Source organism: Atractosteus spatula, chromosome 20 (genome assembly GCF_055471065.1).
Source record: "Atractosteus spatula isolate fAtrSpa1 chromosome 20, fAtrSpa1.hap1, whole genome shotgun sequence".
In the NCBI taxonomy this organism is placed as follows: domain Eukaryota; kingdom Metazoa; phylum Chordata; class Actinopteri; order Semionotiformes; family Lepisosteidae; genus Atractosteus; species Atractosteus spatula.
This window is the reverse complement of record NC_142725.1, coordinates 6,696,452-6,712,266: the sequence shown is the minus strand read 5'-3', so window position 1 is coordinate 6,712,266 and position 15,815 is coordinate 6,696,452. Positions and strand designations below refer to the sequence as shown.

At 44.2% G+C, this 15,815-nt stretch overlaps 1 protein-coding gene across 1 annotated transcript in view; it reads right to left on the bottom strand.

Annotated features, from left to right (window-relative positions):
- The window catches only part of foxj3 (forkhead box J3), a 143,901-nt gene that overhangs the window by 27,568 nt on the left and 100,518 nt on the right, over positions 1 to 15,815 (bottom strand). The window contains exon 3 of the mRNA XM_088937948.1: positions 8,613 to 8,687. Within this exon, the coding sequence (XP_088794074.1) occupies positions 8,613 to 8,687 (75 nt within the window). The remainder of the gene's footprint in view (positions 1 to 8,612; positions 8,688 to 15,815) is intronic.

Below are 15,815 nucleotides of genomic sequence, written 5' to 3'. Positions count from 1 at the left end.
GGTCAAAAGGAAATCAGGAAACTAAGGATAACGTGGACAGGGCTTTAGAGAGCACAAACTGGAGAAGCAACAGAAGTGTTTTAGAGAATACAAATGTTTTCAAAAGAATTACAGCACACGCCATGTTTGAAAATGAGCAACAGATTCCTCGGAAACACTTCCTTCGAAAGGCATTTTCAGTGTAAGAGTAGAAAAGCTCCGTGATAAACTCCCTACATAAATCCAGCATTTAGAAGTATATGGTCTTTCTTTTATATTTCCTTCCATGACCTTCAAAATCTTTGAAAGACAGAGCAAGAACTTAAAACCAACATCCAACACGATGGTTTCTCAAACTCTGTTATCGATTTCTCTTTCCTGGGGTTGCAGCAACATAGTTAAGTTTCTGTACAGGTCTATACGTGACTAATCAGGAAAAGAACACTACTCCTTTGTTTTGGGTTGTAGGTCCAAGCCAGAGCAACGTCTTGAATTATTTATTGGTGGTTTCTTATTATTAAATGTATTTTTCAATGGTTCACGTCCCCTAAGTATAATGTAAGATTCTGTAAGATTTTCAGAGTGTACATTTTAGACCTTAGGTCTGTAAAGATCATTAATATTTTATACTATTTATTCAGTAAGACCTCAATTGCCCATAATAAGAAGGATCAGGACCTTTTAAAAATTGCCTGTACACAGCCTGTTCAGCATTAGCCTGATAGTTCAATAAGGGTCTGGATAGGAAATGGTGTACAGAAGGGCTTGTAGCGCAAAGTGTATTGGTCTTTTATGCTTGAAGCGATTAAATATTAAAGTAATTTAATAAGAATATTCCTTATCAGCATAATAACGCTGTGAAACTTGGCATTTCTTTATTGTCTTTTACAAGGCATTTAGCACAAACCGCAACCAAAAATCACTCTGGAGATCAATGGCTGGCCCAGAACACATTAAAACTTCCACTCCTTAGCCAATCACACATTTCAAACTCATTACTTGATGTCAGCTCTGCGCTGGCTAGAAGGAATGATCTTGGTCTTGTAATTTGTGAATGATGGGTGGGTCCAAGGTTTAATGTAATCTGGGGCCGTAGTCTGGAGATTTCTAGCAAGGTACTGCACTAAATTTAATTTGCCTTGCTTCCTCATTTCAGACCACTAAATATTAATATCTTCATATTCTAAAAAGGCTACAGGGGAGTAATCAACTTGCTCAGTAATGGCTAAATAAACTGAGGAAGTGAAACTCAGGTGTTGTGGAGTCTTGACTTCCAGGCTTTTAATTAAACTCAGGCTTAACAAAACAAGCAGCCTTAGCACCTCCCACAGCGATCCCGCCAGATCTCAGGAGCCAAGCGAGGCTGGGCCCGGCCATTTCCAATGGGAGACCTACAAGGAAAATCCAAGCTGCTGCAGTAAGGGGTGCTGGTGGACCAGTAGGTGGCGCACTTCCCTCCCTTCCAAACCAATGGCTTAAGATGGTGCTGTGCTCCAGACAAGAAGGTCCCACAGTCTTGGTCATTAAAGATCCTTGGGACTGCTGTGTAAACACAGGGGTGTTAATCCCAGCGTTGTGGCCCAGTTCCACCCTGGACCTGGATCCAGTTCCCACTCGTTTCCACTAAGGAAGCGATTTCTCCCTTATCCACTCGATCTGCTGTGTAGAGGGGCTGAGGGTGGACAATGGCCGCCACTTATCACCCATGCGGATGCTGCCATGACCGTGCCCTGCACTGCTAAAAGACCCTGCCCCATCACAGCATGATGATCCACTGCATGAGCTCAGGGCTCCAACGCACCGAAATACTGGTCAACAAGTGAGGACAGAAGGCGACAAGTGCTTTCGAACTGGCAGGCACATTTCCAGACCTCATTCAGCTAACAGTATAATTTAACTTGATGCAACACCAAGGGGCTACAGACATACCGGAAAAAAAACAAAAATAAAATAAACAAGGAGATAGCATCAGGAGAAAAGACAACAGTGCCTGGGATCTCTTCTGTACACAGGCCTGTGACAACACTGGTGGTTCACTTTGGTTCAGTTCTGGAATATACAGTCAACAAAAGGGTTTAAATTCATGTCATCCAACTAAAAGGATGAGAGAAACTATACGAAGGTTAATCACACTTTCATATGGTTTTTACTCTGACATAAAAAGGTTTAAATGTCATTATTTTAAATGGTTCACAGTTTATGCTGACAAATTCCCAGTCTGATTCAATCACTAATGTGTAAGGTTCTCATATTCATGGCAAGACCATGATAATACAGCACATGTGATACAGAGTCACCCCAGAGGTCCTCAAAAGCTTCCTGACCTATGTCGACCTGCTGCCTGCCTTAAAAACACTGGTGGCAAGTTTAAGGACTCTAATACACAACAATGATCCTGGTTTTTAGCAATCAAACCTAAGATAACAGGGATTTGGAACATCCTGTTATTAATGCATGCCTGTCTGCTGGATGTAATACACATTACATGATCTAAAGACCATCAGATGGCTTGGAATACAAAAAATGGTCTCTTAAAAGAGTATTCAGGTGCATATTCCTGGAGATGACTGGAAATTACTAAACCCCTCTTTGTGAAGAACATAAATCTGCTCTAGGTCAAAAAAGGGGAAAAGTCTCTTCTTTCTAACCATCCTGATTAAAGTGTGTCATGAACAGAGCATCCCACCAGCTCTGACAGACTTAAAGAACCAAATCGTTTTCATCTTCTGAACAGTGAAGTCTACAAATGGGACCCATTCAAGTCCTCAAATGCACTAAGTCAACCCAGTTTTAAGAATCAACAGTGAAACACAAACCAGAGGACACACGGAAACTATGAGGGGGCACAACTAAAAAGCAGACATTTTTTGCATAAAGAGTTGTGGGAGTATGGAACAGGCTACCAGTCATGTTGTCAATCTGTTACCCTGGCTTCCTTCCAGACAGCTGAATGAGATCCTACGATCAATTAGCCTGGGATCAACAAGCTCGATGTTTCCATCTAACTAAGTAACTTTTCTTATGTTACTGTACTTGAATTAAAAGATTGCCCAGTTCAGACTCGAACATGTTTCAAACACACATGTAGTGTGCTTGTAGTTACTGACAACCAACTGCATACATTAACTGTAATATGACTACACATGCGTTTCAGTACAATCAAAACTGACTCAAGCTTTTTCATTTTCTCTTGGGACCACCAGGGGACAGTATATACACTAAGACAGTGATCGGCAGTCCAGCACCTTGAGAACTCCTTTCCAGCTGGTAACCATTATACCATCAACGGGACAACTGATCACAGCAAAATTAAATTAATGATCCGTCCAACTGAGTATCTTAGAGATCATTTTAAAACAAGAAGCAGAATATCCATCCTTTAAGAACAAGAATTGCCTTAACTGAAAAAAAAAGATCAATTTCCCTAATCTTTGAAAAACACAGGGGTACCCTGTAGCTGGACAGACCCTGGACAGGACTAGGGGTGGAAAACAAGAAATAGTTGAAGGTTTAAATTTTAGTTGCACCTTAAACACTTCAGTGCCATGTTCACAGGAAGACCACCACCATTCACACTATTGCATGATCAAACATTACAACATTTCCTACACAAGCAGCACGTGTCTGTGCTATGAAATTACTGCATATACAAGCCCTCCCTTTCTCCCCTACTGGGGCTCAGTAACATGTATAAGTTTACAACTGAGCCAAAACCTAAAGGAACCTAAAGGACAATCTGAGGTGAGTGAAAACGACATTAATTGAAAGGAGCTCATCAATTCGATCGGAAGACTCCGCTGATCCGACTGCTTCTGAATGAAGTCCTTTTTTCTGGTGCTGCTGCACCATAAACTGGGTCGTGTGGCGCTTCCTTTAATCAGTAAGGCTGTCTTTAAGCACCCACCCCTGGGACATGCATTCTCCGGTTGCTGCTTTTCCCTCTGTCTTCAAGGGCTTACACTGGGATAACGAAGCCCTTTTAACGGTTTCTCTTCAATTATTCAGCGCGAAGCAGAGCCCTACACCGCCGCGTGCAGTATATTTACTCACCCAAACAGAATGGCTCTAATTTCGCTGCTGTGTCCTCAGAAACACTTCCACAGTAAGGAAGAAGAGTAGGAGAAGGGATGTCACATGGTGGTAAACAATTTGGGAAAGGGGCACTAAACATGATTATACAATTAAGGCATTGCAATGTGCTGTGCGTTAACACACCAGCCTCTAAGAGAAAACAATTCAAGCATTCAAAAGCCAGAAAAAACACAGACAACGTCTAGGAAGAACAAACCCTAAACAGAAAAGCCTTTGACACTTAAGTGATACAATGTGACCTATACAAGCCGTCTGGTTTGAAACACTGCTTAAAGGTTTTCAACAGCTAATCAGCTGGAGTTGGGATTGAAGACTCTGGTGAAGCGCAGAGGGATATCAGGTTGCAGAGCCAGAACAAAGCCCAGGACTGCTCTGGTAACCTGCAGGATGATTAAGAGCTCTGGAATGCGGAGAGTGGCGGAGGTGTAAACAGGGCTGCCCCCAGATGTGCGGAGAGCCGGCAGGGCACCGCGCAGCCCGGGCTCGGGTCCGACTTCGCACCCGCAGGCCGACACCGATCAAGATACCGACAAGCTCAGATTGTGCCTCCAAAAGCAGAGAGATTTCTGGTACTGCATCCAGGCTGTGCAGGAATTTTAAGGAAATGCAGTTCTGCCTTTCCCATGCGCAGATTTTTCATTATTTTTGTCTTATATAAAAAAAATAAAAAATGCAGCAAAATACCAAGACCTCTGGGTTCTTGGAGTGATCCTTTGAAGTTTTCTTTGGGGAAGGGGAGGGAGAAGGGTTAGAAATTGAACATTATGGATGCAAGCATATTGGCTTTGAAACTTAAATTGAATCCATACCGCAACAGATAATTTTTTATTTAGCAGAACAGTTCCCAGTAGTGTCAATATCAGAGGATTACAGCAAAACACCAAATTAGCATTCTGTGAACATATTTTTATATGTACTTATTATTGCTAGTTGAAACTTGTTTCCACGTACACACATAACATAGGTGTTGACAGACATGCAAACAGCATAAATATTATGAAAAGGCAAGACAAATGCACTAATATACTGTAAACATTACACAGATAGAAAAGTACAAATATAAAGTATGTGCAGAATTAATTTTAAAATAGCTCATAAGAACAAAGGAAACTTCATGGGGATTTAGAATAAATATCCTAACGTGCTAATTAGCAATGGGTCTAGTTCAAAAAAAAAAACCCATGAGTGATTGTGATAGGCTCTGCGCTCACAAACAAACCTAGTCAGCTCTCTGTATGTGTAGCAGTGCTTCCGTACAGGGTCATGCGGTCCAGGCAAGAAGAAACCCACTGATGGCCAACTGTAAGAATCAGTGAAATCCAGCCCTGTCTCAGGCTGTCATCTCATGAGACGGACTAAACACAGCGCAGCCTGACTGTCCTGAATCGGCAGCGTGTTTAGCCTGTCTATGATACAGTGCTTCTCAGGGTGTTGGAGAGGACCCCCGCCTCATTTTGTGAATCTTTCTTTTAGGGGGAAAAAGGAGAAGAAAAAACAAAGAGAGATCCCTTTCCAGCTCATTTCTCCTGCCTCCCCTAACCCACCAACCCTACCTCGGCAGCAGTCCCTCCCACCCCATACCCCCGCGCAGTCCAGCGGTATTCTGGGGCCAAGCTCAACGCTTTCATGGGGTTTCGCAGTGCTCCCCGGCCTCTGGAAGTCCCCTCCCTGGCCTGGCCAACCCCACTTGTCCAAAGGGGACAGCCCACACACACCCCCAGTGGAGGGACTGGGGAGGCCAGCAGTACTAAGTAACCATCTTCTTAGCTCCAGTACTGCCAGCCAACCAAACCTGCCTCTGCTGCTGAATCATCGCTGAGTAGCTGAAGCACCCAAGAACAAGGAATATTTCCCCCAGTGTGGCAGGAGATCAGGAAACCCATTCCCAGAACACAGCCAACTCGCAGGAAAAAATGAGCTCGTCACTCCCTGGAGGCAAAGACAACACTTTAGGGTTTTGATTAAAATAAGTCCCATTAAAATAAACCTAAAAGACAATTTAAGTCAAATATACTGCCCATCAAAGGAAGCCTCATTTATAACAGCAACAGAGTCACAAAGAGATCAGAAAGCCCTTTTCACAGCGGGCACACTGATTACTGAACAGACACGACGCAGGTAAATTCATTATGCTGATCACCATGCATCCTCTACAGGGGTCCACACTGTGAAAGCCAAGCCTAGCAGCGGTTGCAAGTTGCAAAGTCTGTGCTGCATGCTTGGCAGGTGCTGTCTTGGGGGATTTTGTCTCTTTCCTGTTGCAGAGCCTCTCAGCTCTAGATGCTACACATGAGCCCAGCTCATCCCACACACATCTGATGGGGCTCAAGTCTGGAGAGTAAGGCACCCACAACACATCATGTCACATTCTCATATTGCAATAAGGCTGTTTACTGCACTGGCAGTATAAAAACATGCGTGGTCCTACTGGAATATTGTCAGATCTGGATAAGTGCTCAGTTTAAGGACCTGATCAACCTAGTGCTCTGCAATCAGGTTGAAAGCCCGGAATTCTTTAAGGAAAAGTCAATCCTGCCCAACAAACCTGAATCTCCTCATTGTGCCTCCTGCATCATGACTCGTGGTCACCCAGACCGTTACCTATTATTGATGTACTATATTGTGGCTGCAACATTTTATTGGATTATACATTTCTGGCCGTGAACACCTGAAAAGGCAAGCAATAGTGTGCTGAATTAGTCCAACATAGCAATGTCACTAAAGCATTGTCTTCCTGATTAGGAGGTCATACTGATTCATTTATGTCTTCCTATATTAATCTGAACCAGGCTTGACATTCAACAAGTCATAACACCACATCTCACACAACCAATCAACTATTTTCACTCTAAAAGTGATTCACAGCCTATTCAAGAAAGTCTTGTTCCATTTGACTGATCAATTGATCAAAAGACCAATACCTTTAATGAATATATAAAATCTATAGGCTTATTATTGTAGTAAACTGAAATAATATGGACAGAGATTTTTGATGGTCATCATATTAATTTGATATAAAACTGCTTTTGGGAAATGACTCACTCACAGCTGAGCATAAGCAACTCTTTGTTCACAGGAAATTACCATTACAGTAAACTGCTGTATAATACTGTGCTGCAAGTACAGATGCAGACCCACAGCATGGGCAAAAGACAAAGACTTAGACGTACCCTTCTTCAATTCTGTGCAATGGAGCCTTGCACAATATTAGCATCATCTAATTATGCATCACGGCAATAGGTTAGAAGTCAGCTAGGTGTTAGCTACATTGCTGCAAAGTCATAGTGAAATATGCTGATCAAGGGCTTATAATGGATCACCTTTAAATGGCACCGAAAAGGACATGAGCAAATGAGTTCGTCAGCCAGCGGAGAGTATCCACACAGAGGTGGAGCAATCTGATTTGCCCCCCCACCCCCCACAAGAAGACACATGGAAGATAAGGATGAGAATGACAGAGGAGCTGAAGGTACAGGCCTGCTTCTCACAGACTGGACGATGAGATGCTCACGAGCTTTGCAATGGTAATATGGGTTTGATCAGTTAGTTTTGGTCAGTTGCTGTTTATACTGAGCAGTGTAGCTTTGTCCTTTGTGCACGACCTATTAAATGGCAAATTTTAAAGTTCACAGTAAGCTGCACGATTAAGGCCTAAAGTACATCATTTATTAGTTTTCCAAATATATTTTTATTGTTATCCCTGTGTACGCTCTGTGACTTAATGTTGCACTAGTCATCTGCACTTGGTACTGTTAATAATGGAACTGGTCTTTGTTTGCATGAAGTCTGCATGAAGTCTTTGTCATCTGACTGAACGCAATACAGTACTCTTTTCAGTATGTAAATAAAGGACTGTTCTTGGAGTCTGAGAATCACTGGCAGAAGGAATAATATGAAGAGATGGTGAATGTTGCCTGTCAGCAACCTAATCGAATCCGATCGATCACAGTGATAACGGGGACGTGAGAGAGGAGCCTATGAAATGTGGCTAACCCAATAGTCACGTGATCACCCACGTATAATACCAGCACTACACTGAAGAGGACTGCACCCCATCTCTTCAGAACATGCTACAAATTGGCCTGGATATACCCCATGTCTAAGCTTTTCAATCTTAGATTCCCATTGTCTCTAAAATGTAACACACTTAAATATAAGAAAAATGATACAAGCTATAATTTACCGGATAGAAATTATTTTTAATTACCCATGATAAATACCACAATTAACCTCCTGCACAGGCTCCTCATTTCCATCTCCTTCAGATTATAAAACAGCAAATGCCGAACAGCTCTTTTCCAAGTACAGGAAATGAGCTGAAGTTCGAAGTTAAGGAAAAAGCTGACAAGCTTTCCCTGAAAGCTCAAGATGTTGCCAATGCTATACTTCATGTAATACTTTTTGTTGTACTTTTTTGTAGGTAAATACAGTTTTGAATTGAGCCAACCTTTTAAAGAAAAAAACACTCTATGGACACACAAACAATTCATCTCACTTTGGAGATAATGCACCTGCAATAAAATGCAAGTAAAAGCACTCACCTTCCCTGGGTCATCTTTAGAGCGAGGCACTTTGAGGAAACACTTGTTCAGGGACAGATTGTGCCGAATTGAGTTCTGCAAGAAAAGAAAAGGACAGATCAGGGGCTGCACAGCAGTGAGCCAGCATGAACCGCATCAGCCATCAGGGGGGCTAAGTGTGTGCTGCTAATGGAAACGTATAACATTTACAGACATGCCCCGAGCCCTGTGCAATACTCTGAACAGTCATACCTCAGCCAAACGAGCAGGGGGCTCCGTTTATACAGTCTGAGGGATATGTGATCTGAGCTCTCTCCGAGTTCGTGTGCACCACAGTAAGAAGACTTGCTGCTAGTAACATCAGCAGAGGGAGCAGGTTTCTCAAATTAATGGCTTCCGTGGAATCAGAATACTGTGTGCCTTCAAGACAGACAATAACCACATGCCATAAGGAATGTGCAAGTACTCTTCACAGAAAAACAAAGATCGCTGACAGAGTGGCATCATGGCCCAACGGACAGTGCTAAACTTGTATACACTGAAAACTGGGAGCAGTCAGGTGTTCTTCAGTCAAACGCACCAGTGGGACACGCTGCAGACAAAACGCTGCCATATTGAAATGGGGTCTCGGCAGCATGCACCCCTCAGTTTGCGAATTGTTTGGTGCACCCTCTTGGTGCAACAGTCAGCCATGAACGTCTGCAGTGTTATTTCCGAGATATTTTTATAGCACAGATACAGCAGGCTACTGCCGCTGCACCCCTGCTGGTGAAGTCCTGCAGAAAAAACAGACACAGCACCACCTGATCCAGTCCAGCTGCCTCAAAAACGATGGTGATCAACGCAATTAAAAGCAGTCTGGACTTCTGAGCCCAAGTTGTTATGCTTTTGAAAACCAAATGTTCTCGAATGTCACTCCTATACTATTTTCCAGCAGTGTTTGATGTATTGATGTCGGGTATTTGCAACAGGCTCCTGCTCTTTCTTGCAGCCAGGATGCAGAATGTTTGCAACCAAAAGCGCTGTCGCATGCAAAGACTGAAACAGCTAGAGCCAGCAACACAGCCACTGTGTCGAGACAGGGAGTCCGCAGAGCAATGGTGTTGGGAGAGGACAGTTCCAGGATACGCTCACAGGTCAATTATTTAGTAAATACTGAAAAACTAGTTTGAACGGGAGCTGAGTTTGTGTTCAGCCAATGGATTTATTCTTTCATTTTTTCTACTGCAGTGTATTCTTAAGCTTTGGCTAAAACCACAATGCAAGCAACACATGCTTGGACTGTGTGTGGAATAGGTATGCAGCCTGTGCCAGTATAACAAAGCCTTAAAGATTACAAGATTAGCTATTACAGCAAGACTATAAATGTTTCAATGAACGACATTTACATCCCTTTAATGCGCCTCATAGTGTATGACTGAAAAACACACCAATGTTAGCTAATCATTGCCCTTCACTTCTTTTTGCTTTGAGGCCTGGTCTCCTTTGTACATGTGATCAAAACCCCCTCTGATCAGTTCAGTTCCCAGTCGCAGCTTTGAGTTCAGTGAGACTAGTTACGGTAGCACCCGCTCAGACAGTAAAGACTAAAGGCAAAGCAAAATTCTGCACAGAAAAAGCAATTTCACCAGTAGGGAAAACAGCACATCTCTGCTCTGGGACATGTGCTGACTGGGCGTATGTACAATGAATTCTGTTAACGTACTTCTGACGCAGGTATAATAATAATAATAATAATAATTGCTTACACTTATATAGCGCTTTTCTGGACACTCCACTCAAAGTGCTTTACAGGTAATGAGGACTCCCCTCCACCACCACCAGTGTGCAGCCCCACCTGGATGATGCGATGGCAGCCATAACTGCGCCAGCTATCAGTGTGAAGGAGAGCAGAATAATGAAGCCAATTCACAGATGGGTATTATTAGGAGGCCATGATTAGTGAGGACCAATGGGAAATTTGGCCAGGACGCTGGGGTTACACCCCTACTCTTTTCGAGAAACACCCTGGGATTTTTAATGACCACAGAGTCATGACCTCGGTTTTACGTCTCATCCGAAGGACGGCACCTGTTTACGGTATAGTGTCCCCGTCACTATACTGGGGCAGTAGGACCCACACAGACCGCAGGGTGAGCGCCCCCTGCTGGCCCCACTAACACCTCTTCCAGCAGCAACCTTAGTTTTTCCCAGGAGGTCTCCCATCCAGGTACTGACCAGGCTCACACCTGCTGAGCTGCAGTGGGCTGCCAGTTGAGAGTTGCAGAGTGATATGGCTGCTGGCTAGGTATCCTCTAGTCTCTTAATACACTACCAAGGGTAAGGTAACAATGACACAGAAGCCTTATCTTGTGTTGATGAAGGTTCCCGTTCAAACCAAGATAAGAGGCAGGAAAAGCAAGTCCGATATAATTCATCAATGAATCACTCACTTTACTGATATGTTTCAGAAGAATTACACTTCATTAACCTTTGCCCCACTCATCATTCAATGTGAATTGGTTCCAGGCGATTGGTTCTTCAGCTTTTGTCAATAAGAACTATAAGCAGGACTCAGGTTTTGAGTCACATAACCCAGCTTTAAAGACACCCAAAGGTTTCCTGACCACCGAGAGGTCTAAGTCATAATGAGTTTCCAATAAATACAGCTGGATGCAAACAAAAGCCAGACCATTCACTGAGAGGACAAAGTCCAGTCAATAAAAACAAAACTACTAGCAGCAGAGAAAGAACAGGACAGAAGCAACCCTGTCAATGAATCTGCGCAGACTACATCACTTCAGCTCGGCTAAAACAAATGATGTACCAGGTACAGGCAACCTGTACAGAAATACCCTGGACCCCGGTTTGGATGTTTCTATGATGTTTTCTACTCTTGAGTTTATTTCCACAGTAAGGGTGTTCTCATTTTTGAGCCAATTCATTGCCTTCCCTTTCTCTTATGACACAAAAAAATGCAGGAGGAGAACTGTAAAAGATCCCAAATTCCTCAGCAATTCCTGCTGAATAGGCATCCTTCAAGGCCAGGCAAGATCGCCTGAATTGAGCCCTGCGCTCGATCACACCTCAGTAACTCATAATGAGGCTCACTGGGTGAAGACAGGTTGTACGACCCCACTCATCTTGCCCTCTCTGTGCCTACATGTGGGGTAACATCTACATGTGAAAGTGCTTATTTCAACTAAAATACAAATGATAAAAAGACAAGCGCTGTTAGCACCTGTTAGAGAGTTCAAAATCTTCACAGTCACTAAAATCTGATCATATCTACTGTGGCTACTTATTGCCAGCATAAAAAAGAAACATTCAGACAAAAAAACATAATAGTGTTTAAAATTGTGGGAATGCAGGTTCAGGAAGCATTTGTCATAACTGAGAAATTGTGTATTCGCAGACCAGTAAAGGTAAAGATGGAAAACGAGACAAACAACAGCACCGCAACAGCAGGCTTCTTAAAGCGCAATATTGCTCGCACAATACGCAGTATCCAAAATCAAGAAAGGTCACGCCAAGGGGCATGCTCGCTTCAGTACCAGGCTACACTTCTGACCTTTTCATAACGTCGCAGGTTTGTCTCCAGACAGCGAACACTGGCTACAGGCAGCGGTGTCTCACACTGAGGAATGAGGCGGGGGAAGGTGGGTTCCTCCAGAATATGCGATCCATTTGGAGCCCCACACAGTTAAAATTCAATGCTTCTTCCCCCAAATGATGCCCTAACACAAGAACTGCTAAAGCGCATGATGATGTGGACTCACCCCGGCTGAACTCAATATTATGGTTTATCCTATGAGGGACTGTCCGGCTCCCCCCCCGACCCTGAATCGGACGAACTGGAGAGAAAATGGACGGGTTATGATTCATACGAAGGTCTCTTTGCGGGACGCGCTGCAAGAGGGACATCTGTGTCAGCGAAGATGAATATTCAGAGAAAAAACTACAGATCTTTTTCATCCGAACTATAAATCATACTCGATTCAACGAACTCAGGTTGTATTTCAGGAGTGCGAGGAACTAAGCAGGAGGTTCTGTGAAGCCGTGCATCACAATCCACAACCAAGACAGCTCCCAGACCCAGGAAGGACCTTCCGGGTGCTGTAATTATTGCCAGCGGGTTTGTGAGCGTGACAGAAGAGGTGGTAAAGTGCTCAGAATCACTAAGAGAGGGCTGGTGATGCTGTAAGAGAGGATCAGGGCAGCAGCCATGCAGGAGACACAAGAATATAGGTCAGATTGAGACGTGCTGCTGGACTTGGCAGGCCTCTCTGCTGGGATTGCAACGCTGTTTATGGCTCGTGCTGGATTCCTGCAGACAGCCATAATCAGCAATATTCATGAGAGCCTGTCTTGTTCTACAAAGTCTGAGTCGTCTCCCGGTGTCTCCGAAGATCTGGCCAGAAGCTACGCAGGGAGAAGGGAGAGGGGGAGGGGGGGGGGATGAAATTTCTGATCTCTTCTCAGTTAGCGATCAGGCCCTGTTCACGCAGAAAGAAAAAAAAAACACCTCCTATTCCCACAGAGATCTAGCTTGGTTACTGGTATTGAGTTCATATGGAGATTTCTCTTCCCTGTAGGTCGTTCTAGTTCAGTATGTCTGGTCTGGACTGCACTGTGAACAGCTGAGCTCTCTTATCACATCAGCCCCAGAGGAGACGAACTGCGCTTTGCTGCTCACTGTGCACATCATTTAATATGGGAACAGTAAACCCTGCAAGCTGAAGTCCAGTCAACCAGTGTTTGGCACTACTGTCAGTCAGTTATTTCCTGGCAATTCAACAGGCAATCAGTGCTGACTGAGGTGTAATAAGCAAGGCATCTATTTATGACCACAAGACCTATTGTGACCCATTTCATCTACACAACCATGTGTCTAGAGTCACTGTGGATGGTCCACTGTTTAATGAAGTGAGAGGTCTGAAAAACTGCGCTGAATTATATAATAGCAACTTGAGGCTACTGCTTTACATCCTGGCCGAGCACATACAGCTCTTACTGGGCCACCTGAATTCAGTTGAAAAGTAGGCGCACACTTGTCACAGAGATTAATTTGAAATACACTACTGCATTTTAATTTTTTATGAGCAACTCTGATCATTAGAATTAAAAACTGCCTGTGACTAAAGCTCGCCGTGCGCAATTCATGTTCTGTGCACAGGATGAAAATAAAGAGATCGCTGTAGATCAAACAGCAGTCCCCAGGGACCCTGTGAGGAGCAGTAGAAAACATTTGAAAGCAGCAAGAAATAGATATATACAGCAAAGCTGGGATTGAGATCACATGCCATCACAGCAAAGGCAAATGTCCCAATAAAGATGCACAGTTCCTTCACGATCACAGTGAGGCCCCTGCTTGATGAACACAATCCTTCACCAGTCGGACACGTGTGTGCTTGGTCAACACGGCCTTCACTGCCGCAGATAAGTTGGAATAAGAATCGCCGTCCAAACGGATACCATCGCTCATCAGTCAGACCTTCAAACCAAAACGCTAAAAAAAAAAATCTAACCTACTTTCTCTCAAAATGTAAAAATGACACTGATCAAAACTGAGACAGCTAATTGCTTTTGGTCCTGTGAAGCACAATCTGCTCTAACAGCTTGTGCAAATGTACAAGGCCATGAAGCAGGAATGTATTCTCTGCAGAGCCTGACAGAGCCCTTGAACACCTGGGGCTGTGTTCAACAGAGCAGCGTGCAGATCTGTGGAACAAGGAGCGATTGGCTCTGATCACAGTGTGGAACAGCCTGCCCGCCAACACACCTGAACCAAACCCTTCCCAGGTATTTGGATATGTGCTTGTGGTTGAGAGGAGAAGGCTTTCTTAGTCAAGGTAACTGTGAACAAAAGCCTAGCGAATTCCTTTTGCTCGCCCTCCTTACTCCTCCCACTCGTCTTCAATCCAAACAAGCAGCAGCAGACTAGGAACTGCTATCAAGACAGAACCTTTCTCCAAAGCTCAATTTCATCACCATCATAAAAATGTTGTTCAGGTCTTGAGTCTCATCTGGTCTCTGAAGTGTGTGCATGCCCGGACACAGTTTGGGGCTCCAGTGAAAAACAAATGCATTTCAGATGCATTTCCAAAGCAGCTAAGAGAATGGTATCATTAAGACTAATCATTACTATTCAACCCAGCAGAAAACGTAACAGACGCAGCTTCGAAAGGAACCTACTGACTTTGAAATATTGGACAGGAGAGATGAAAGAAAACCGCTACCATGCTGAATTAACATAATTATGATGGAAAGAAACAGAAAAGCACAAGTTCAAGTTTTCCCGCAGAATTTTGATTGATCCATCCTTTCAAAAACGCTGATCCACAGACTTAACTACAAAGCCACCCCACAGAGCTGCAGACAGCGAGGCTCGGAGTGGTGCTGCACATTCCACTAGGGCGCTGGAGTTCAACGCCCACTTGTGCACAAGAGGACACCCGTGGCCCCGTGGGAGGCGAGGGAGACGACTGAGGAACCATTAGCCGCCTGTCCCTCCTGATAGCGGGGTCAAAGTGCGCCTGCAAAGCAGGTGTGTGGGCAGGCCGGGATTTATGGCTGCCTACGTGCCTCTCCATGTCATAACCGCCCTGAGCCCCAGCCGGCGCAGAGACGTAACAGCTCCAGACAGAAATGACACAGCGAGCGAGCCGAGCTCCTGACGAGCGAAGCTGCAAAGTAAAGCAAGGGAAAAGTAGGTCACGCAGCCGCCCCCCCTCCACAGCGTGTCAAACTGCACGGACCAGGGAGGGATGGGTACCAGGCCTGACGTGACCCCCCGCCCACGTGTTCGTGGCACGTGCCCAAGCGCGGATCACACAGGTGCCGCTGGCTCTGGTCAGTGCCCTTGCAGTGCCACCAAGAGACAGAACAACATTCGCTGGAAACCGAATGCTGGCGGAGCCTCATCAATGCACCATTTCCAAGCATCTCCTCGTTGAGCACATCTTCAATTTCTCCCCTGAAGAGTGGCTTTAGGGAGTGTCTGGACAACTGGTACAACTGCCATACGAAGACTTACTACAGTCAAAAGACATTGCTGTGAATTTTAAATACCAAAACGCACAAGGCCTTTGATTGTTACTGCATTAGTGCCACAAAATGCACCACAAGATTACTATTTGGATGTAAGGTAATTATTTGTCCCTTAAACTACAAATGCACTAGCCTAATTATAGTTAACTAGTAGATACAGAAAAGCTCAAATGAAAACTGAATATTTTAATGGAA